This window comes from Micrasema longulum, unplaced genomic scaffold (assembly GCF_059751315.1).
Source record: "Micrasema longulum isolate JH-2025_06_02 unplaced genomic scaffold, ASM5975131v1 h1tg000327l, whole genome shotgun sequence".
NCBI classification, from domain to species: domain Eukaryota; kingdom Metazoa; phylum Arthropoda; class Insecta; order Trichoptera; family Brachycentridae; genus Micrasema; species Micrasema longulum.
In genome coordinates this window covers 276,775-300,378 of record NW_028277531.1, presented here as the reverse complement: position 1 = coordinate 300,378, position 23,604 = coordinate 276,775, and the positions used below count along the sequence as shown (strand labels likewise).

At 34.3% G+C, this 23,604-nt stretch overlaps 1 protein-coding gene across 1 annotated transcript; it reads right to left on the bottom strand.

Annotated features, from left to right (window-relative positions):
• Positions 1-2,558: 2,558 nt before the first annotated feature.
• Positions 2,559-20,850, bottom strand: LOC148282457 (pyrethroid hydrolase Ces2a). The gene is made up of 12 exons (XM_088225046.1): positions 20,720-20,850; positions 19,624-19,802; positions 16,747-16,839; positions 14,599-14,751; positions 12,506-12,744; positions 11,936-12,027; positions 11,621-11,811; positions 11,123-11,285; positions 10,706-11,044; positions 10,489-10,627; positions 9,815-10,029; positions 2,559-3,432 (listed from the first exon to the last, which is right to left on the bottom strand). The coding sequence occupies exons 2-12, from the start codon at positions 19,786-19,788 to the stop codon at positions 3,290-3,292; spliced, it is 1,932 nt and encodes a 643-aa protein (XP_088081172.1). The 5' UTR covers positions 19,789-19,802; positions 20,720-20,850; the 3' UTR covers positions 2,559-3,289.
• Between the last annotated feature and the right edge of the window lie 2,754 nt (positions 20,851-23,604).

Genomic DNA, 23,604 nt, shown 5'->3' with positions numbered 1-23,604 from the left:
AGAGGTCTGTTCAGAAAATAACGGGAATTTTTAAATTTCGCGGGTTTGGAGAGTCTGACTGTCATTTTTTTACTATGTTGGTATACATGCCCCTAAAGTATGCTAAAATTTTCAGCTGTATTCATTGTTTACTTCGTCTGTGGAAGCCGCTTAAGTTAGACGTGTTTTTATGAGCTTGGTGATTTTAGTTTGTTATATAAATGGATCAAAGAATTTGTATCAAATTTTGTGTAAAAAATGAAATAAAGTATAACAAAGGGTGTGAAATGTTAACAAAGGCCTATGGTGAGTCTGTTATGAGTAAAACAAGAGTTTACGAGTAGTATAAGTGTTTTCAAGATGGCCGTTAAGACATTGAAGATGACGAACGGCACGGACGCCCCAGCACATAAACAACCGATAAAAACGTGGAAAAAGTTATGAACGATCGCCGAACCACAATCAGAGAAGTCGCTGATGATGTTAGCATATCGATTGGCTCATGCCATGAATTTTTTTCGAATGTTTTGGGTATGAAACGCATGGCAGCAAAATGTGTTCCAAAATTGTTGAATTGTTCCAAATGAAAGTTGTTCAGGTGTCACTTAATGAAGTCAACGACGATGCAGAATTACTGAAACGTGTTATAACAGGTGACAAACACACCTCATATGTATGTCAGCATACAAAAGATATAAAAAAGTCGGCATATTATGAACATAAAATGAGTTATAATGGTGTTAATAAAATGTAAATATTTGAAATTATTTTAAATTCCCAATTTTAGGTAATTTTTAATTGTGATATTGAAAACATTTTGATTTTTTTCTACCAATCATTAAAATCTGGGATGTTTGTAAATTTAATACATTTTATCGACTGCTTCAGTAAGTAAGTCACTTAAAACCCTATTGAATACAGTTATTTGTTGTAATTAATATGCAGTTCCACCAAGATATGTCAGTAGAGAATCTTCAATCTATTGCAGAAGTACCTATTAAATTTTCAAGTTAGTGGACTATTAATAATTTATCACTTATTTGGCTGCTGTCACCGCATCATGGTTGAAATAATCCTCCTTACCGCATCTAGTGGTGTATAGGGGACTGCATTGGTAAATCAAATGCATCGTAGTTCGATCATCTGTTACATGAAGGTAAAGTGATTAGTCTTACGTTTCGCTATTGCAGTACAAAAAACTTTTAAAATCAATATTTCGCATTCGCATTTCGCAGAGTGCTGCTGGGAATAGAGCCCAGTAGCTCAATCACAAATCAAATTTGAGCGATCACAATGAACAATAATGAACATGCTTGAACTATCGCAGTCATAAGTCAACACGTGTGAAATCTCTAAGTCAACGCTCGTGTCGGTTTGTTTTTTTGGTTTTCCTCGTAAATAAATACAGTTCATTGGCGAAAATCGGCATTTACTATAAAAAAAATACAATATATTGCATTTGCAAAATGGTAAGGAGTATCTAATACAAAAAAGTGAAAAATAAATTACAATTACTATGGCGACTGCTTTTCTTGACATTTGGCATGCCAACCGCTGGCGAAATGCAATGAATAGCATGATAAATAATAAATAAATAAAAATAGCAGTTTTGGAATATTTTCCTTATTCACACTGGTGAAATTCAAATATGTGATTGCGCAGCGTCGCAAAACGTAAATATTTTGACATTTAATATTAGGCATTCGCGGATGTTGCATTGTGATCACAAATATGATAAACAACCATGGTGTGAAATTGTTATCACGTCGCTTATTAGCACGTCGATAGTTATTTGTGATTGAACTACAGGACCTCAAGAATGGTATGCGAATGCGTCAACCACCGCACAATGCAGTGGACTTTTCTCCACTCGATTTCCATAGTCAGATCACCTTCATCCGAGAGCAGCAATTGAGTTAAAAACACTCGTCCAGGGTTCGGGTTCTATTTCACACACCGAACTGTATTCTTCATCTGAATTTTCAAAAACAAAAATATATATGGCAGTTTTTTAATGTGATATATTGAATCGGTGAAATCGCAAAATAAATTAATACTGCTGTGCAGTCTTTTCGTCACTAAAGTTGAAAAATATGGAGGATAAACTTTTGGCAATTATTGTGAAGAATAATGGGAACAATTGTATTATTACATTATTATTTACATTTGTTTCAAGTATAAAATATAAATTTATTTTATAAACATAGTTGTTGGATTACTATTTACATGTGAGTTGGTACCCTGATAAAAAAATACAAGACAAAAAATGCTTGTATCTATTACACATATAATTTGTATGTTGATTAATTATAATTGTAAATAAAATACACCTAATTGAAAAAAAAAAATCCTAACTAATACTTGCGTATCAATACATACACTACATTCTTTCCCAAACTAATTATTATACTAATATAGATTTTCCATACATATGCATACAAGTATGTATTAAATTTAGGTACGAATATTTATAATTTACAAAAATATTTATTATTCTTTTGTACATTTTAAATACTTACCTTATCAAAGTTATTTATACTCTTAAAACTATAGTTCTGTATCTTAAAATTTAGAAAACATTTAGGACAGCACAAAATTTATTACATTGACAGTGAAAATGCAAGCACCAGATGATAGCAACCTAAACTCCATTAATTTATTGTTTTATTTTATTAAACTCATTCATAATGTTTATTTTAAATAAGAGTGTGGTTTGCTATCTCCAATATTGTTTTTCTGTAAATATTTAATGAATGCTTTTAAAAATAGTATCTGAATTATAAATAAATGGTACATTTTGAAAATACTACAATGATATAAATCACAGTAAAAAAGTATTGATAAGTAGTTTTACGGATATGTTTTTTTAATACGCAGTTTAAATAAAAATATATTTTTTATTAATCAACTAGAATTTAAATTTCGATGACCACTCAATCTACAAACATTCCGTTTCTTTCAATAAGTAGTTTTAGTAAATCTTTAAATTTAGCACTTCTGAATTAGGTCGGCCTCATAGTGTAATGGTCAGCTCATTTGCCTACCATGCAAGAGGTCTCAGATGCGATTCCCGGCATGGTTGATACGAAATATTTATTTAAAAGGGTGTTTTCACACTAGAGTATTTCAAAGGATATGCTGCGATTGGTGTACCAATTCAGTGCCCTATGCACCATTAGGTGCCTAAAGGGTATGATGATGATGAATTAAGTTATTGCATATTCTGTCAAGGCTTGTAGTTGGTTCATAGCTTATTGCTGGTAATATTATTTTGCCATGATCTTCCTGTATTTGTGCTGTCCACGTGATGTCAGAAGGTTCCAAAATCCCTTCCGAGCTGGCGCTCCTTGGCTGTCCTCTTCAGCAGTATAACGCACACCACAAGTAATACTACGAGAGCCAGTACTAGACCCAGCAGTGTGTACATTGCGTGTCTGATGGTATCATTGCCATCTGAAACAAGTTAGAAAATAGATATTTCGAACCAAAAAAATTATATGTAAGAGACATATTTAAAACAACATCCTAAAAACTTAACTTAAGTATTAAATAGTATTAAGAAGATATTTGAAATTGTGAAGTATTAAAATAAATAAAGTTTATAACACGTCTGGTTATATTTCAAAGATATTTATTGATTCAGTTCATACTTTAGATACAGTACAAGCACTAGGAAATTAACTTAATACAATATCGTTGGTTACACGGGTTGACAAGCACTGATTTTACAGATTGAGAGGCAGCGGAATTGTTATTCACAACAGGGGGGTGATTTCAGGTTTCGGGTGGCCAAAACACGTGTGTGCCTCGGACAACCGAACTAGCTCTTCCTAGTAATATGATGTCTGATGTCTCGCACCGTATTCAGAAGTTAGCGAAAGGGCCGAACAGCCAGCATTCGTGCTTCACTGAGTAGGTACTCGGGATCAATTACTAGGATCTCGATTAATCAAATTATATGTCTGACCAAAGAACCCGGATGAGCCAAATAAAGCAAGCAACTATGTTAGCAAGGGTTGACAGTACAATATGACTGTGCGGGATGAGAGCCAGAGCGTAGCCTAGTACCAAAGAGTTCCAGAAAAGGAAAGCAAGCTGAGTGGGTGTCCTTACCAAAAAGTACCAAGAAGTTAGGTAAGCAGGAAGGTTAGAGGACGACCCGGAATACTCTGACTTCTGGGGCTAGAAATCCGCCTTATAAAGGACAAAATCGAGGGGGGATGAGAAATTTAGGAGTCTCGCGGGGCATGAGGTCAGCGCGGGCGGCTGGAGGGCATCGCATTGGAATGCGGTAGAATATGCAAACCTATACCATATGTTGGAGGAGTTGTTACTACGTAACTATCTCGTAAGAATAGGATAACAATATGCGAAATAAAATTTATAGGGAAAAAGCGGGTGCTATAAGTATTAATTTTCCCCTTAGCATAGATGGCAGATAACGCGATTTGTTTGTGAGAATATTTTAGTACAATCCCTAATGTTAGCTCTAGCACAGTACCTAATTTTCACTTTTTGAAAAAAGAGAAATACTTGAGTTCTTATTATTTACTCAAATATTTAAATTTTCAGATCATTTCCTAAAAGTTGTAAATAACTTGTGCTGGAAAAATGGAAATCGAGTTGTGGTAGAGTGGGATTTGAACCTCGGAGCTTTGGTCCGTGAGTCAACAACACTATAACGGGACCACAACCAGATGTAATATACATAGTTATCTTTTGCAGTAATGGTAGAAATTAATAAAGTTTATAATAACTTAATATGTCTCAAAACCATCTTTCGATTTTAAAGCGAAAACAATATGCGTTTTCTAAAATTATTTGAATTGAAATTTGATTTGGATAAACCAACATTATTATTTCTTTATATTTATATTATCTGTGTCTGAGCGGATGAAGAATACAGTTCTGTGTATAAAACAAAACCAGAACTCTGAATCAATGTTTTCGACTTGGTCACTCAGGTAAAAATACTGAAAAAGAAAAGTGGAGATAAGTCTGCATCGTAATGTATTGGGTTGCGCATTTGGCCACCATTTACCTGGGTTTGATTTCTGGTAGAATGGATGTGAAATCCCCCGCGCTCCCCTCGGTCGTTGTTAATTCACTTTTGCCCTCCTGTGCCCTGACCCTAAGGTGATGGATCGGTGGTGGAGTAGTGGATTTGGAATAAAAGAGGAGGGATGTGTTCTGGATGTACCTTGTCGAGGTGCGGGGGCTCCTGTCATTGTTTCTGTAGATTACTACAGAGGGAATGATAGGTCCTAATGCCAGAATTTTGGGGGAGGGAGTACAATGGGGCAATAGGCAGCAGCGATGTCTCATCCTTTCTCTATTAACATAGGACACACAACAGAAAGGTCCACTGCGGTGCAGAAAGCAATGGCAAACTACTGGACTATTTTGCCAAGAAAACCACCATGATCAGAAATACTTTTGAAAATTGCAATATGTCAGGAAATCCGGCTGACGCCCGGCGCTGTGTCGGGTCCGGGCTCCACAGTGTGAAATGTGCTACCGGCCACAATCCTGTTCAGCAGCAGGCAGGTTGCGGAATAAATGCTACTGCAGCAAGGATAACTGAAAATGATATTAACCGTTTGTCTTCCCATAACAACATAAAGATAGCTACTTGGAATGTTCGTGGTCTAATACAAAGGAAAACTTGAAATAATAGAAGCAGAGATGGAGAGATGTAAGATAGACATAATGGGTATGAGTGAGACACATTGGAGAGGTAGCGGACATTTTGTATCATCAAACAATAATTGTGTATTCTTTGTTGGTCTCGATGATTGCAGTCGCAATGGAGTAGGTTTTATCGTATCCATAAAACTAAAGAACATAATTATGAGATACGAAACCGTAAATGATCGCATAATCAAAATTAAACTGCAAGCTCACCCATCCCCCCTTAACATTATACAAATACGAGGGCGGTTTGATAAGTCAGTAACTTTTTGAATTTCCCGCCCAGTTACTTCAAATGCAACAGTGCTGCCGTCAACTGTAATCTATCAGTGGGCAACGTTCTAATTTTGATCAAGGTACGTCGTTCAGTTGGTGTTTGACAGCCGTTCAAAGCAGACAACCTTGTGATTTTCTACGAAAATGGAAAAAAGTGAATTTCGTGTGTTGATTAAACATTATTTTTTACGTAAAAAAACCATCACTGAAACTAAGGAAAGACTTGATAAATACTACGAGGACTCGGCACCATCAATGGTTAAGAAGTGATTTACGGAGTTCCGTTGTGGTCGTACCAGTACTAGTGACGCCGAACGTTCAGGTCGTCCAAAAGAAGTGATCACGCCGGAAATCATCGATAAAATCCACGAAATGATATTGGACGATCGGAGAATGAAAGTGCGTGAGTTGGCTAATGCTGTAAGTATCTCAACTGAACGTGTACATCATATTTTACACGAATATTTGGATATGAAAAAACTCTCCGCGAGATGGGTGCCGCCATTGCTCACACTCGACCATAAGCGCAATCGTGTGACCACTTCAAAAGAGTGTTTGGCGATGTTTAGCCGTGATCAGAACGACTTTTTGCGCCGTTTTGTCACTGTGGACGAAACATGGATCCATCACAACACGCCAGAGACCAAGGAACAATCAAAGCAGTGGGTTGCTCGGGGTGAACGTGGACCAAAGAAGGCCAAACTGTGTCTGTCAGCCAACAAGGTCATGACCACAGTTTTTTGGGATGCACGCGGTGTCATTCACATCGATTACCTCGAGAAAGGTAAAACGATCACCGGCGAATATTATTCAAACCTTTTGAACAGATTCGACGTTGATTTGAAGGAAAAACGGCCGCATTTGGCGAAGAAGAAAGTGCTGTTCCATCAAGACAATGCACGTGTGCACACATGTCTAGTCACGATGGTCAAAATTCACGAATTGGGCTACGAACTTCTACCCCATCCAGCACATTCTCCTGATCTAGTCCCCTGCGACTATTTTCTTTTTCCAAACCTAAAGAAATGGCTGGGCGGTAAAAGATTTGAGTCGAATGAAGAAGTCATTACCGAAACAAACGCCTATTTTGAGAGCCTTGAGCAAACCTATTATTTGGAGGGAATAAAAAAATTAGAAAAACGCTGGACTAAATGTATCGAGCTAAAAGGTGATTATGTAGAAAAATAAAATGTTTATTTGCCGAAAAAAAATTGTTTTATTCAAAAAGTCACTGACTTATCAAACCGCCCTCGTATATGCCCCAACATCAGCAGCATCTGATGAGGACATTGAACATTTTTACAGGCAACTGGAAACCATTATAACGACAATACCAACAAAAGAAATAACAGTACTGCAGGGTGACATGAATGCAAAAATAGGTAAAAAGAACGACTGTGATTTTGTAGCGGGTAAATTTGGACTTGGAACCAGGAATGCCAGAGGTGAGCGTTTTGTCCAATTTTGCACAGAAAATCAATACTTAATTATGAACACGTTTTTCAAGTAACATCCGAGACGTTTATACACCTGGATATCACGTGGTGATAGGCATCGAAACCAAATTGACTATATCACCATAAATCAAAGATGGCGATCAAATATCACTAGTGTAAAAACATTGCCGGGTGCAGACTGCGGTAGTGAGCATCAACTGTTGGTAGCTAACTTTAAAATCAGATTGAAGTCGGTAAAGAAAGTAGAGACTAAGAGAATACCTAAATTAGATAACCAGGCATTAAAAGTTTTTGAAAGAGGAATATGCGCACAACTCAATACATTTGAAAATGATCCTTTTGAATCTGCTAATGCCACATGGTCGAAACTCAAAACCACAATCTTAACAACAGCCAATGATGCTTGTCTTTTGAATGATACACTAAGAAGAAATAAAGTGTGGATGAGCGACGAGACTTGGGCACTAGTAAAACAACGGAGAATCCCAAAAGAGAACGGTGTAGCCAGCAACTAACAGCAATATAGAGCATTACACCGTCAAGTGCAAAAAGCATGTAGACGTTGATAAAGATGCATAAATTAATGTTGTTTGTAAAGATAAAGAACAGCTGGCTCATACTGCAAATTCTAAAGACATGTTTCTGAAAATTAAGATCCTTACGAGTAACTTTAAGCCCAAAACACGGATAATTGAAAATGAAAGAGGCGAACTTCTGACTGAATAGGATAAAATACTGGAGAAATGGAACAATTACTGTCGTGGATTATACTCTGACAATTTCATTGAAACTGGTAATGAAATTGACATTGAATTGGACGATGAGAGGGAACCAGATATATTGCTGGAGAAAATAAAACATGCCATTTCCAAAATGAAAAATAAAGCAGTAGGTAATGATGGTATCTCCGCTGAACTCATTTAACATCTAGGGTATGAAGGAGTTCGGATGATCCACAATATATGTCTGAAAGTGTGGAGAACGGGTCAATGGCCCGATGATTGGACAGAGTCAATTTTAATACCGCTTCATAAAAAAGGATCAACCCGTAAATGTGAGAATTATCGAACAATCTCCTTTATGTCGCATGCCAGAAAAAATATTCTTTTCATTATAAATAAACATTTAGAGAATTATATTAACTGTCAAATTCCCTGCGAGCAAGCAGGTTTTGTGACAGGGGCGGGTACACGGAGCAGATCCTAAACATTCGTCAGCTGATTGAGAAGTGCCGTGAGTTCAATGAACCAATGTTACTGTGTTTTATTGACTACACAAAGGCCTTTGACTGTTGCAATGTATGTTTGAGATTTGCTAGAGATGGGTGTGCCACAGCATCTCACATTACTGGTGAAAAATTTATAGCTTATATATATAATTTATAAGGATGGAGAATGCACTGTCAGCTCCATTTAAAGCAGAAAGAGTGTGCGTCAAGGTTGCATCTTGTAGCCAAAACTCTTCAACCTTTACGGTGAATATATCATGAGAAGAGCGCTGGATGGGTGGAATGGTGGAGTCAAAGTGGGAGGTCAACAAATATCAAATCTGAGATATGCAGACGACACGACACATGAAACCGAGCTAGCAGAAACCTTCAGACGGATAGTGTTGAAGAGTGAGGCTCTGGGTCTTAAAATAAATAAAAGTAAGACAAAGCTAATGATTGTAGACTGAGCTGGCAGTCTCTTAAGAACAAGACAGATGCAAGACCTTGAACTGATAAATGACTTGGTGTACTTCGGCTCGCTTATCTCCAACAACGGCAGTTGCAGACCTGAGATTGGTCGCAGGATTCAAATGGCCAAAGAAGCAATGAACCGTTTGGAGAAGATTTGGCGAGATCGAGGTATATCAATAAACACAAAAAAGCGGTTGATGGAAGCCCTGATATTCTCCGTTTTCCTATATGGGGCTGAAACGTGGACAATGCGTGCCTACGAGAGGAAGAGGATCGATGCATTCGAGATGTGGTGTTGGAGAAGGCTGCTGCGAGTGCCTTAGACAGAAGGACGAATGCATCGATACTGGAAGAGCTCCATATTACAACTCGTCTATCAGTGGTGTGTTTGAGAAGGATACTGTCTTTCTTTGGACATATTGCTAGACGTGAGCTAGACAATATAGAAAAGGCAATAATGTCTGGCCGAGTTGAAGGTAGGAGAAGCCGGGGTAGAATCCCATATAGATGGACTGACCAAATAAAGGTGGCTACGGGGCTAAAATTTGACAAGTCAGTTCGTCGGGCTGAGGGCAGACTGGAGTGGAACAAACTAATCAGAAGTGTTCATGGTGATCACGATCCTCAGCATTGAGGGACCGACTTGGAAGAAGGATGTGAATTTTTTTTATGTGATTCTACACTGCAATATTTCTATAGTATTCTATACAAATTTCGATTGGATGCTGACCATCACTTATCCTAAGGTGGTTGGTGGAAGTACGCCCTTCCCTGTCCTGACTTATGTTGGCCATAGCGGGCAGGAGCTGGTTCCAGAAGGAGGCTGACCTGGAGCCTCCACTTCCCTTGTCCGGTCTTCCCTCGCTACCCCCGAGACCCCTCACGTGCTTTTCCCTCGATGTGTAAGGTTGCCACGCATCATACTGCCGAGGTGACATTGGATATCTGTAAACATAAATCGTAACTAGTTTATTAAGCGGTATTTTTTAATGATACAGACATCTAATATTTAGATGTTTCTATTTATTTATCGACTATTTATAAAGCAAATTCTTTTTTTAAAGTAATAAGAATATTTTTTAAAAATGGTTGCATTTTATGGAGTCAGAGAACCAAATAAACATACAAATTTTATTTGTGTCAATAGGTACCTACACTAAAATATTTTATTGAAAACATTTATTAAATATTTGAATGGACTACACATAATTTAAAAAAAATTATGTATTGTTTTGGTGACAGTTTAGAATTATTAATGGTAGGCGGACGTCACATCAAATATTTTTTTTATAAATGTTGCTTATAATGTATTTCCTTATTACCTGGCATATTGTTATATTATATTTAATAAAGAAAAAAGTCATGTTATTAAATTTGAATAATATTTTTATACTGAGTACTTACCCAAACTTGACAAATTCTGCCCACATCACTCTCATTCTTTTACTAAGTCTTTCTTCTTGCTGCGTGAGTCTCCGACGTGTCAATTGTTGGAACAGAGTGGGTCCGAAGAGGAATGGAAGGTCTGATGTGTGTGCGGCGCCTGGTGGGAAATTTAAAGCAATAAATATTAAATACACTATTTTCTGTTTCTGTTATGTTTGTACAATAATTAACAAACCTGTTATGTTTAATTGCTTTCCATAGAGATCAACACCATCATTCTCTTGATATTGGTAAACATAAAGTGGTTTTGAAGTCTTCACAAGAAACGATAGTAGTTTTTCATGTGGAGCCACAAACTGACTTTCGGAATATAAAGACAGAAGTTGTTTGAGTAAACTCCAAGAATCACCCTCCTTAGAACGGTCCACATATTCCCATTTGATTATCTCACGAATTTGTTTTGCATTGAGACTTGAGGATAGTTTATGAGATGCCATAATGTTAGGTATCGCTGTATAGTCTATAAAGTGACGGAGTTGATGATAGCCCTGACGTGCCAAGTCTTGCCAATGTTCTGCAAAGCAAAACATAAGAATGAATGGGTATATTTTATATGTTTGAAAAAACAACATTACCTATTTTATTCACCTACCTATTGAGTCTGTTGCTTCTAAGTTAGTGAGTCCTATAAGAATCGGTATTTGATGAAAGTTTCCTGAAGAAAGTGCTTGCGTGGGAATAAGCGGAATGAAGCGATCTTTTTCTTCTAGAAAGCTGTCAACTGTCGGAGTCATAACATCTGTCCAGTTGCCTGTCTATATAGAAATAAATTCAATTATCCTGAGTAAGAATTTGTACCTACGGTGTTGTATTTTTACCTAATAGATTGAAAGAAATAGAGAGATGAGTAAAAATCAAAGACTTTGAGAACATTACATAATAAAAATGACATTCATAGTAATTTTTTTAGAAAATTACAGACATTTGAAATGACAGTAATTTGTATACAAAAATAATGTATGCATTTTGTAATATAGTTTTATAAAATTACCGGTTATTTTTTAATTAATTGATTATACTTTGCCAATATGTCCTTAATTCATAACAGGATTTTTATAACTCTTCATTTTATTTTCTCACATAGACTTACTTGATATTGAGTTTTAAATGCCTTCAGGATATCGTTGCTTGGTTTTTCTCTCAGACACAGAATTATCTCTTTGGGAGAATCGAAGAAACATCCCAAAATAGATGCTATTATTCTAGAAGGCCGAGTTACATCTCTTACTGTCCAAAATGGTCCCAGATTACTAGACATAATGATAGCACGTGAAAACAAGGCTGGAAAAAATTAAAACACAAATAAATTTTAAAAAGTGAATTCCAAGTAGGAACCTACATACTGTGACACCATTTTGCAACATACTGTATTACTCGAATGGCAATAAGTATTGTTATGAGTTACCTTTTGTCCTTGGAGAGATCATGTGGTATAGAACACTTGTTGCTCCCGCAGAATGCCCCAAAAGAGTAACCTTCTCTGGGTCACCACCAAATCTAAACAAATTTTCATTTAATATTACATAAATTATGTAGATTTATTTATAAGTCACACAAATAGTCCTGCAACAGCATGATTTTTACCAGAATACGGTACCTATATGTATGTACATAAAATGTGATTTTGGCAGTTTTTAAATCTAGATGATCACAAACATTTCATTTTTAATCTGTTTAAATTAAAAACAATAACACTTCTCATCAACATGGGTTAGCTCTAATTTTTTTTCTACTTGTTTTAAAATTTATATCTTCTGATTTTTGTTTTTCACAAATGGAAGTTTTTTCTCTCCATTTATAATTTTAAAATTCAATCATTCATTGAATGATGCATTTGAAGAAAAAGCCATACTTTGGGTCACTGGTTTTGCGGGCTACTTTGATAGAAATTATTACATATAGTGATAATTGTAATTTGTGATCTTTTTATAAAAAAACTAGAGTTAAAAATTTAATTGTTTTAAGATCCACTAACCTCTCAATGTTCTCTCGAACCCAGAGCATAGCGAAGTACTGATCAAGAAGGCCGAGGTTGCCTCGAGCCTCCAATGCTCCCAGGCAGAGGAACCCGAAGACATTTAATCTGTAGTTGGCGCTCACTACCACTAAACCTTCAGCTGCTAAATCTTGGCCGGGGAGATCCAGGGGACCGGAGCTGGACCAATCACTGTAGAATACTATCACCACAGGTAGTTTTGCGAACCGCTGTTCATTCTAAATAACGGTTTATATTATTTGTTTTTTATTTATTATACGGCACAAGTGCCTTTTGCAATATATATTTTACTAAATTCAGCTATCCAAAAAAAACAAAGTAAAAACAAGGAAATAACAAGAACAATAAAAAATAACAAGAAAAATATATGTTTATTTACAGAATTTATTTTATATAAAAATTTAAAAACTACATATGTATGTCAGCATATAAAAAATATTTAAAAGTCGGTATATTATGCACATAAAATAAGTTAACTGTAGTTCGTTAGCATAAGTGACTTTTGCAAATTTATTGTTAGTCTAGAACAGTGGTTCTGAACCTTTTTGAAGTCAGGGAGCACTTTTAACCATAGGGAAAATTCGCTGTACACCAAAACTAAAGATTAAAAAAACATACAAAGGTAACTTTTATTTAAAAAAAAACTAATTATTTTATTACAGACAATTGAATTAAAAAAATACATTAAAACATAAATACTCAAATGAAACTTTTTGTGGCGAAAATTATTTAATGTGACACCTGAGCTTGTCGGCTTTTACAAATTTCGGCGATACAAGGTCTAAAATTTGATATAGCTACTCTCATTTCTTAATCCAAATTGCTAAGTTTTTCGCGTTTCTTAGTTTTAATATTGGTTAATGTCGAGAAAAGCACACAAATATGAGGTTGAAAACTGTAACAATTTATTTTATAAACAGTATACGCACAACACTATCGAAATAAACACACAAAATATTATTTAATCACAGGGTCTGTCTATTAGCTATATAAAAACAATAACGCAAGGGGTATCCCCTGCTTGGATGTGCTAGTAACCGAGCAATGGTTCTCTGTATAGATTTCTGTTGTGAGGTGTGCACACACAACTTCACTTTGCAAGGGTGCTGCCATCTAGCCATTATATCTGCAACTCACATTGCACAGTAAATGAGTCAACATTAAATTTTGGTTTTCATAATAATTATGTTGGCCATAGCGGGCAGGAGCTGGTTCCAGAAGGATATAAAATATCGCAGAGCACTTACAACAAGCTCGCGGAGCACCGGTTAAGAACCAGTGGTCTAGAACATCATACAATATTTTTATCGGAGATGATTTCAATTCACGGAGACTCGAGCTAAAGATGACAATATGAGAACATTCATTCCTTAGTCTGTGTATATGCGATATAGGTGAGTGAGAAAGATTGTGTCGAAGAAGGGTGATAATAATACAGACTAAAGAGTATTTTGTCTAGTTCTATGTATCGGTATGTAAATATTTATTAAATCCTCCTTGTATTTATTTATTAAACTCCTGCTCGTAATAACCAAATTTAGAATTGACGATTTTATATAAAATGTTTAATCTGTTATTATCCTGCGACCTTCCAGAGTAAGTTAATTCAAAGAATTTAACGAAGACATGTAGTTAATTTGTTCTATAGGAATATGCAATTTGAAATTAATTAATCTCAAACATTTTTTTTAAGGTTGTGGTTTTGTACAAATAATGTTTGTTGTGTCCACTCTTCCACAGTTAATTTTATCTTTTCTAATACGTACATTCATTTATAAGAGGTTAGAAATGTACATACCTATAGTTCCAAATTGTTATATTTGGGTGTATTTTCAGTTTTTAGCAAAATAAAAAAAACATGAAGAGGGTTATGGAGTAAAAGAGAAAGAAGTCAGTTTGGTTTTGTTTTGTTCAAACACAAGGTTAATTGAAAACTTAAAAATCTGAAGAAACCTTCACAACTTTACAACCTACTGACCTTAGAATCACTACAACTTAGGAGCTGTAGGCAATTATTAATGTAAACAAATTGAAATTCTAAGAGATGTTTGGAAAATACTAATGTAGCTTACATCTGGCGCCCAAATGTTGAGGAACAAGCAGTCTTCACTGTGTTTTCGTGATGTCAGAGCTCCATCAGGTGTGGTTTGTTGCAGTTGAAGGCACGGAGGACCAAAGTCCTGAGCAAACAGGGTACGTTGCCATCCTTTATGTTTTTCCGGAGGCTGCAAGAATACAATGAGATACAATTTTTAATTTACATTATAATTAAGATTTATTTTTAGTTACCCCCCTTAAATTATTTCTATTTATTTTCCATCCCAAAATGAGTTTTTCTTACTCCTGGGAGTATAATATGTATCTTCCAAGTCGGTCTCAATGCCGAGGATCGTGATCACCATGAACACTTCTGATTAGTCTGTTCCACTCCAGTCTGTCCTCAGCCCGACGAACTGACTCATCAAATTTTAGCCCCGTAGCCACCTTTATTTGGTCAGTCCATGTATATTGTCCACGTTTCAGCCCCATATAGGAAAACGGAGAATACCAAGACTTCCATCAACAGCTTTTTTGTGTTTCTTAATATACCCCGATCTCGCTAAATCTTCTCCAAACGGTTCATAATATGTATATGTACTATATATTGCAATAATAAATTTGAAAAATATGTAGGTACGTAAAAATTGTTTTCATTGAATATTATTGTATAAATTTACCTACCGATTCTTTGGAAATATCGAGCAAAAAAATAATGAAACAATCATCAACACGTGTGATATCAACCATTAAATTACATTTGATATAAATGTACATTAGTGCATTTATATTTCTGCCTAGTTTTCCCGTGAAGACAGTGATTATTTGTCAATTGTTATTAAAACATTGTTTTCATAGAATATTATTGTATAAATTTACCTAAAGATTCTCTGGAAAAATTGAGAAAATAAATAATAAAATATCAACATGTGTGATATTAACCATTAAATTGCACGCGAAGTGAGGAAATCATACGATTTTGCCATTTTTTAACGAACGTTTTTTTTTAATCGCGCACTATTAAAAAACAAATTAGATAAAATCAATAATGTTTAAGGGTATTTCTATTTAAAAAAAAACTTAAAAGTTTTATGTAACTAAAATATAACTACTTTTACCGGCAGATTACGCCATTTCAAATTTAGACTAAACTTAGGTATCTGGGTTCTCATATAAAGACAAAGTATTGAACTAAAATTTAATTAATTAATAGTTCTGCTTGTAACATTCAATTTGTAAAAATGTCTTATTTACGTTTTTAGTACTTTCATACCTGCCTCTTTCGGTACCGCTGAGATAAGTTATTTTTTGTTTTGTACGCCATTTTGTAAAAAGGACCTAATTTATATTGTTATAATATTTGTTACAATCAATATAGTGTAAAGATTCCGCAAACCAAGTTTTGTAAAATTTCCATTGAAAATAAACGTAAAAATGGCATTTTTCAGTAAAAATGATAAAAGCGTCATCTATGAATAATTAGTTTCATATTTTCGTTTAGAATCACCTTAATATAAATGTACATAAGTACCCAGTTTTCTCATGAAAACAGTCATTGTTTATCAATTGTTATTAAAACATTGTTTTCATAGAATATTATTATATCAATTTACCAACTGATTCTCGATAAATAATGAAATATCAACACATGTGATTTCAACCATCAAATTACATTTAATATAAACATACATAAGCACCTAGTTTTCAGGATTTTATTTGGTGGAAATTTACTAATCAATATTAAATTAATCTAATTAAATTAGTCCAGAAAATAATTTAAAAAACATTTAAATATGGATCTACAACTGATTTCAACACTGGGAACATCAAATTGAAAGCAGCTTGTTTTGTGACCGTTTGTTATACACTTATGACAAGATGCATGAATGTGGAAGAAGCTAGGAATGTATGCCAGGATATACGTGTGTGGCGGTCCATTCTCTCTGCCTACCCCTACGGGGAAATGGCGTGATGGTAGTAGTTGACGTTTAATCATCAGTGTGGCCATTATATAAAGCAAAGTGTCATCACATTAAAAAAATAAAAACCCCCTAATTAACCATTCTCTAGAGGGTAGAGAAGATTCAGAATACCACCCCTGGTGTTGAATACCTATTTTTCTTTGTTTACCTACTGTATTTGTTCCACCTATCACATAAAGAAGGTTGGAATAATATACTTACCGCAAATCTTAATCTCCCCGTAGGAGCGGCGGCATAAGGTATTCCCAAGAACGCGTCGATGGGTATTCTGGAAGATTCCGGATATATTTTGACCTGTTTAGGAAGAATATTATATAAAACTGCTTGTATGTAAGTTATAACCTCAGAGTTATAATGTGTAACCTAGAGAGGAGCCCAAACGTAGGAAAACCATTCTATGACTATTGGGTATTAAGTTAGCTACAGTTCGCAGCAAAACAATGGGCCATACTCAGGTCGAGAATTGCCAAATGGATATTAATTTGCATTGTAATTACTTTTAAATATGTACTCGTGTATTTATCATTGCAGGGTTATTCCAATCTATTTTTCTATAATTCGCCTATATTTATTTTATAAAACTAAAAATACATGTTTGTGTTTATTTTTTTATTTATTTATTCATTTTATTCACAATATATTTTTGTTATATTTATTGAGACATAAATCCCAACTCCATGGAACCAAAGTCCTGTGTTGAGTTTGTCTGTTTGGCCGTCACATCTCCGAAATGGCGAGTCGTAGCGGCCTGAAATTTGAACACGTCATTTTAGATGCGATTTCAAGGTTAACTATTTTCGAGTAAAATTTTAATCGACTTCTACTCGATAAAAACTCAAAATTTACAAGGATACCTAGTGCGGCCCTGACACATTGCCCATAATCAACTGTCATTATCAACAGACATACTTTAATTCACAAATTTATCCCCTAAATTGAGAAAAATAGTATCTGAAGTAAATATGTTGATAAAAGGAAAGTTTTTAAGCAACATAATACACGTGTCGGGACAATAAATGCCAAAAATCAATGTAAATCATGGGAAAATATTCAGAATCAATAACCTGTGAAAACTGACTCCTTTAACACCTTTGACGCTTCTACTGCTGCAACCAAACATACTGCAATTCACCATAATCGATTTTTATTTATTATAACGTAAATATCCAAGTTATTAACAAACAAAGCCAAGCTCAGCTACAAAAGCATTCAATCGAACCGTTATGTTTATGTTGTCAAATAAAACAAAATGGCCACTAATTGGTTGCTAACCTACAAACAAACATCGCTTGCGTTCTATGAAACTTTATTTTTTTTGCACTACAGGCCAGAAGGCCCCAGTTAAAGTGGTGAATTACAAACATAGTGACAGGGCTTCTCTCTAGGTTACGCATTATTACTCTGAGGTTATAACAATAAAAAAATCAAAATTGGTAAAGTGAATGTTGCCTATCTCGATCACCTGTTACAGGAAGGTTAGGTGACCAGTTTTACGCTTCAGGTGCCAGTCCAGGGACAGTGAAATATTTCAGTGTAAATATTGCAACTTTGTGAACAAATATTCCATGTCGCCCTCCCAGGAATTGAACCCGAGACTTCAAGTTTTCACTTTCACAACTACACGACGAGGCAGACTAATCCTCACTCGATTTTCCTTTTCTGGATTTTTACCCGAGAGCAGCTATGGAATCGAAAACACTTGTCCAGGGTTCTGGTTCTATTTCTCACACAGAACTGCATTCGCCATCCGCCCGGACACAGATCCACAAATAATGAAAATGATTGAAAATTAAAATAGGTACCTATATAATATTCAAAAACACATTTATGTTTTAATAATATAAAATGTAAAGGTACCGGGCATCCAAGTGAATATATGAGACTTTTTCAATGTTATTGTTGTAAATGCATATACAATCAAAATTTAACAACTTATCCATGGATATACTCCGTAGTGGCGTCTTTGAAACCAAATTTCTAGTGAAGCTCAGATTTAAAGGATTAATATAATACGCGTAAATGTGAAGTAGGTACCTGCAGTAAATAACACAGTACGGACCATGTTTGTAGACATCTTTGAGCACGTTTATATTGGTTGCTAGTTTTTTATCTTCATAATGTGTTGATATAATGCGAATTAAAATACATATTAGGTGCTGGTGAATAGCAATGATTTCTTGGTGAGGCTCAGCCTCACTTGCTTCATATGCTCCTTCGTCCCCGATACTCCGTCAACATATTTTATCTATTTTTTGATCAGTTGAAAAAATTATTTCGTAGGTATTAGTGCCTACTAATCATTTAAATTTCAAAGATAAATGTACACGCCAAAAACGGGTCCAATAACAAATAACGAATTTTACAGGAGAGCAAAAATAATAATAAAAACTAATTTCTGGAACACAAGGTACATATTTAATAAAATAGGTTTTAATGTAAAATATATTTTTACATACTACCATGTATTGAAAAAAACTAATAAAAACGTGTACTTTCAATAATAAATAAAAAATTATTTCTTTAATGATGGACTAAAACGTATACTTCGTGGTCCCGTGGTAGTATTGTGGACTCACAGACCAAAGGTCTCAGGTTCAAATCCCACTCTACCACAACTCGATTTCCATTTTTCCAGCACAAGTTATGTACAACTTTTAGTAAATGGTCTGAAAATTCAAATATTTGAGCAAATAACAAGAACTCAAGAATTTCTCTTTCAAAAAATATAATAATAAATAAATAATTATTTCTTGAATAGACAAAAACGTCTACTTTTTAAACTGAAAAAAAAAGTCTGCTTTAAATATAAAATAGAAACTTATTTCTTTAATGATGAAAAAAAACGTCTAGTTTAAATAGTAAATAAAAACATCTGTCTTGAAATGGACAAAAACGTCTACTTTAAATAATAAATAAAAAGTATTTATTGAATAGAATTAGGAGCCACATTTTGTTGGTTTTTAATACTCCATTATTAAAATCATTCAGGAGGAAAAAATTACATTAATATCTCGAAAAATTAAAAATACAATGAGTCCGTTTTAGTCGAGTACCCTTCAAATGTGATTTGATTCTTACCCCTACTATGGCTCCTTGGGTGATGACGACTGTCGGTTCCTGAGCTCCTCCGACGAGGGCCAGCAGCCAAGAGTAGAGCAGAGAAGAGAGGAGACAGTGGAGAAGGGGGCGCGGTAGACAATGATGGCTAGATGCCACGGGCCCCCATGATGACGAAATCCACATCACGATTTACTCACCTACAAAAGGGTTTATTTTTTTATTTAATTCGTGCTTTATATTGATATTAATTTCTCATTTACATTTACTGATTAAATTTTTATATTTCTTTCTATATTATTTTCAATATATTTTTTTATAATGTTCAAAACATGTATGTACATAATTTACTTTTTACAATTGTTTACGTTGTTTTCTAAATTTATATTACTTCTTTTTAAATTTATCTCTGTAAAGGAAAACAAACCTGCTGCCTGGTCGGTTTCGCGGTTCAGACGGTTTTTTTATTTATCGTTTATTGACGTCTATCTATTCTAACAAATAAAAAAAAAAATGCTAGGCTAGAGTAAAAAAATAGTTTTTCTACAACTGACGCTCGAAGAGTAAGACTGATTACCTTGCCTTCGCGTATATAATAAAGCTGATACGCTGCATGCACCACTAATTGAAATAACACAGTTTATACCATTTTATATAAAAACACTCCATAAAAAAAGATAAATGTACTTTTAAATTTGCCACTTTACTTCTTAATTGAGCTTAGTAAGAATATTGCATTCCCATCAATAAATTTTTTAAAAAATAACGTAAATTAAGAATAAACATAATTTATTCATGTATACCTAATTTTGAAATCTCCACCAAAACCGAAAAATTACTTACTGACGCAAAAATAAACTATACATAAAAGCCTATTTACTTAAATATTAGCGTAATTAAAAACCGTCTCTAAATTTTGCAAAAACAGATTTCAATTACACTACTTTACACCGCAAACTTAGCATTCTCCATTGATTTAGTGAAAGTCGTGAAATCTTAAAAATGGCAAGTTAAATTTTATATACTTGTATAATAATGAATATAAAATGTGTTTGCATGCATTATTATTATATTCGTATTTCACATTTAAAAACAAATAATAATCATACGTACTTACTTATCACAAACAAATAAATCCTTATGTAGGAACATGCATCTTTTTTTAGAAACATTATTTAATGTATTGCAATTTCAGTTCACTCAACTTTTGTTATTTCACAAATAAAAAAGAACTACATTTTATAATATTATATTTTACGAAAAAAAAAGACTTAATTTACTGGTAAGAGTACCCTAGATCACATATGTTCCGCATTATTAATTTTTAACTTAAAATAGGACGGTGCGATTGTTAATTTAAATGTAAAACTTTTTGATTCGCGCAGAGTACAGAAAAATGCTTCACTAAAATATGAACAATCACGACGTGTATTATTTACAAAGAACAATTTTGTACTGAATGTGTAACAGGTAACAGGTAATGGTGGACTGTGACATCTCAACTTGTCCACAGATTCTAAAACCTCAAAAAGTTTCACTTTTCAGATATTTTCTCATACAAATATGTACTTTACTTATAATATGTTAGTCGCAGGAGGCAAAATAGGGTATTATCACTCGGGAGGAATATCGGATTTAACCTACTCTACAAATATTTTTTTTTTGAAGATTCTCCTAGTATTTATGTAAGCCCTTATAATGAATATTTTCATTCATTATTTTCGTTTGGAAAATAAGGTCTTTCGAAAACGATCGTTTCGTAAGTTGGTAATAAATTTTGTCACAGAAGTTCACGAGTAATGCATTCATTTTAATGTTGGTAATGCCGCAAGAAATATACGGAGAGTTGTCTATGCATATTATCTTAAGCCCCCTCCTTACCCACTCCACACTCTAGTTCCAGGCACTGACAGATGAAAGTGAAAACGGATTACATCTTACACCTCGAATTCCTTTTTATGATTTTTAACCTCTTCTAAATAATTTCAATTTATCATGAAAATTATAAATCACAACTCGTAGCGTTTGATAAGTGACAGGACGCCGTAAATAAAAACAAACGACACATAGAAAAAGGAAGCTATCTACAATACTCTATAAAATCCATAGACATTGATGAAAAAAAATCCGATGACGTCACGAAACATCCAAAGACGTCATACTTGATGACGACACAAATTGTTTGCTTTTGGCACCATTCAAATTACTAGAATTTAATCTTTTATATCTCCCTAATTTCTTAACAGATTTTAATAATAGTACCGATCGGCTTGTGATTTTTTAGATTAATTTATTAGCTAATAAAAAAATCCATAATAATTGTCCATTAGAAAAGTCTGACTAAAGAGTCCTGGTGCCGACCCTCATGTACGAGTATCGAAGCGAAGTATAGAATTGGAAAAACGAGAATGAAAGTTGGCTGGGTGCTGTCGAAATGCGATCACTTAGGCAAATATGTGGTAAAAAATGCATGCTATGTGCACAGATGCCGAGATCTGTGCATTATGTAAGGCAGAGATAAGATGGTCGCATGTGTATCATATTGATATGCTATCTCTTTATTTTGAATTGTTGAGTGTTAAGAGCAACGTAGTATTTTTGCTAAATGTGAGATGCAGCTGGTATGGGAATAACGTCTCTATTTATTATCCGTCAGGGATTTTATGTTGTATTTTTTTTTTTTAAAAAAGGAATAACCCGCTAAGCCTCTATTTTGAGGCTTGTCAGCAGGTGGGATAGAGGGGATATGGAAGAAGGTAATAAAAAACCACCACAACACCCAGACCAATTGAGAAAAGAATCTTTCTTGGATTTTTTTCTTGCAACTGGCGGGAATCGAACCCGCGACACTAGTTTCACAGATAGCCGTCTAACCAACTGCGCCATGGCGCCTGTCATTTAACTATAATAATAATAAATATATTATTGTAGGTATCCCAACACAACACAGTTCACTGGTCTCACGAAGAAGGGACATAACGTGTCCACATTATGTAAATACCCATCCACAATTCTTCTTTCTTCTCTAACTCATATAGAGTCCATGCGGCTCGACTGTGGAATCATCTCCCATCCACCACCGAAGATGTTCCTACATTATCTCTGTTTAAATCACGTCTGAAGAAATATCTCTTTTCTCTTCCTTAATCTCTCCTCCTTTCCTTTTTCCTCTTTTTCCCTTTTCCCATTGAGTAATAGTTTTGATTTAAGTTAATTTATAAACAAATACGTTTATTTCTATGTTTTTATATCTTTAGCTTTTTAATCTTTCTTTTTTTCTATTGAATATGTTCTATAACTTGAATTATAACAATAAAACGTTTATTTTATTGATTGGTTGGAAGAAATTGCCATTTGGCAATAAGCCCGCCAATGTACAAATAACATTATGTACACAAAGTTAAATAAATAAATAAACAAATCCATAAATAGGCAAATAAATCAATTAGATATTTTAACTGTCTTTTTATTTATTATTTTTTATTTGTTATGCATTTTTGTTTCTATTTGACTCTATTTTGACAAGTTTAACCCAAAGTGTTGTATTTTAAATTTCTTTATGTAGGTCCGAGGTTCAAATCCCACTCTGCCACAACTCGATTTCCATTTTTCCAGCACAAGTTATTTAGGACTTTTAGGAAATGGTCTGAAAATTGAAATATTTGAGTAAATAATAAGAACTCAAGTATTTATCTTTTTTTAAAAAAGGAAAAATAGTTTTCATGATATATTTATTTATATTTATAGGAAAAAACCAATGATGCATATGGCGCTGCGTTGGTTAATCAATCGTTCCGTATCTAGATAATTTGTTACGTGAAGGCAAGCCGGATTTGGGTAGTCTTGGGCTCCACATCAGGGACTGTGCAATTAAGTATTTAATTTCAGTCATGTCGGGAGCTGAACCCATTTGCGTAGTAGGCAATGCGCTAACCGCTAGAGTACAAGAGTAAGTTCACTATGTCATAGTTACCAAATAAATTTTATTCATCATCATCATGC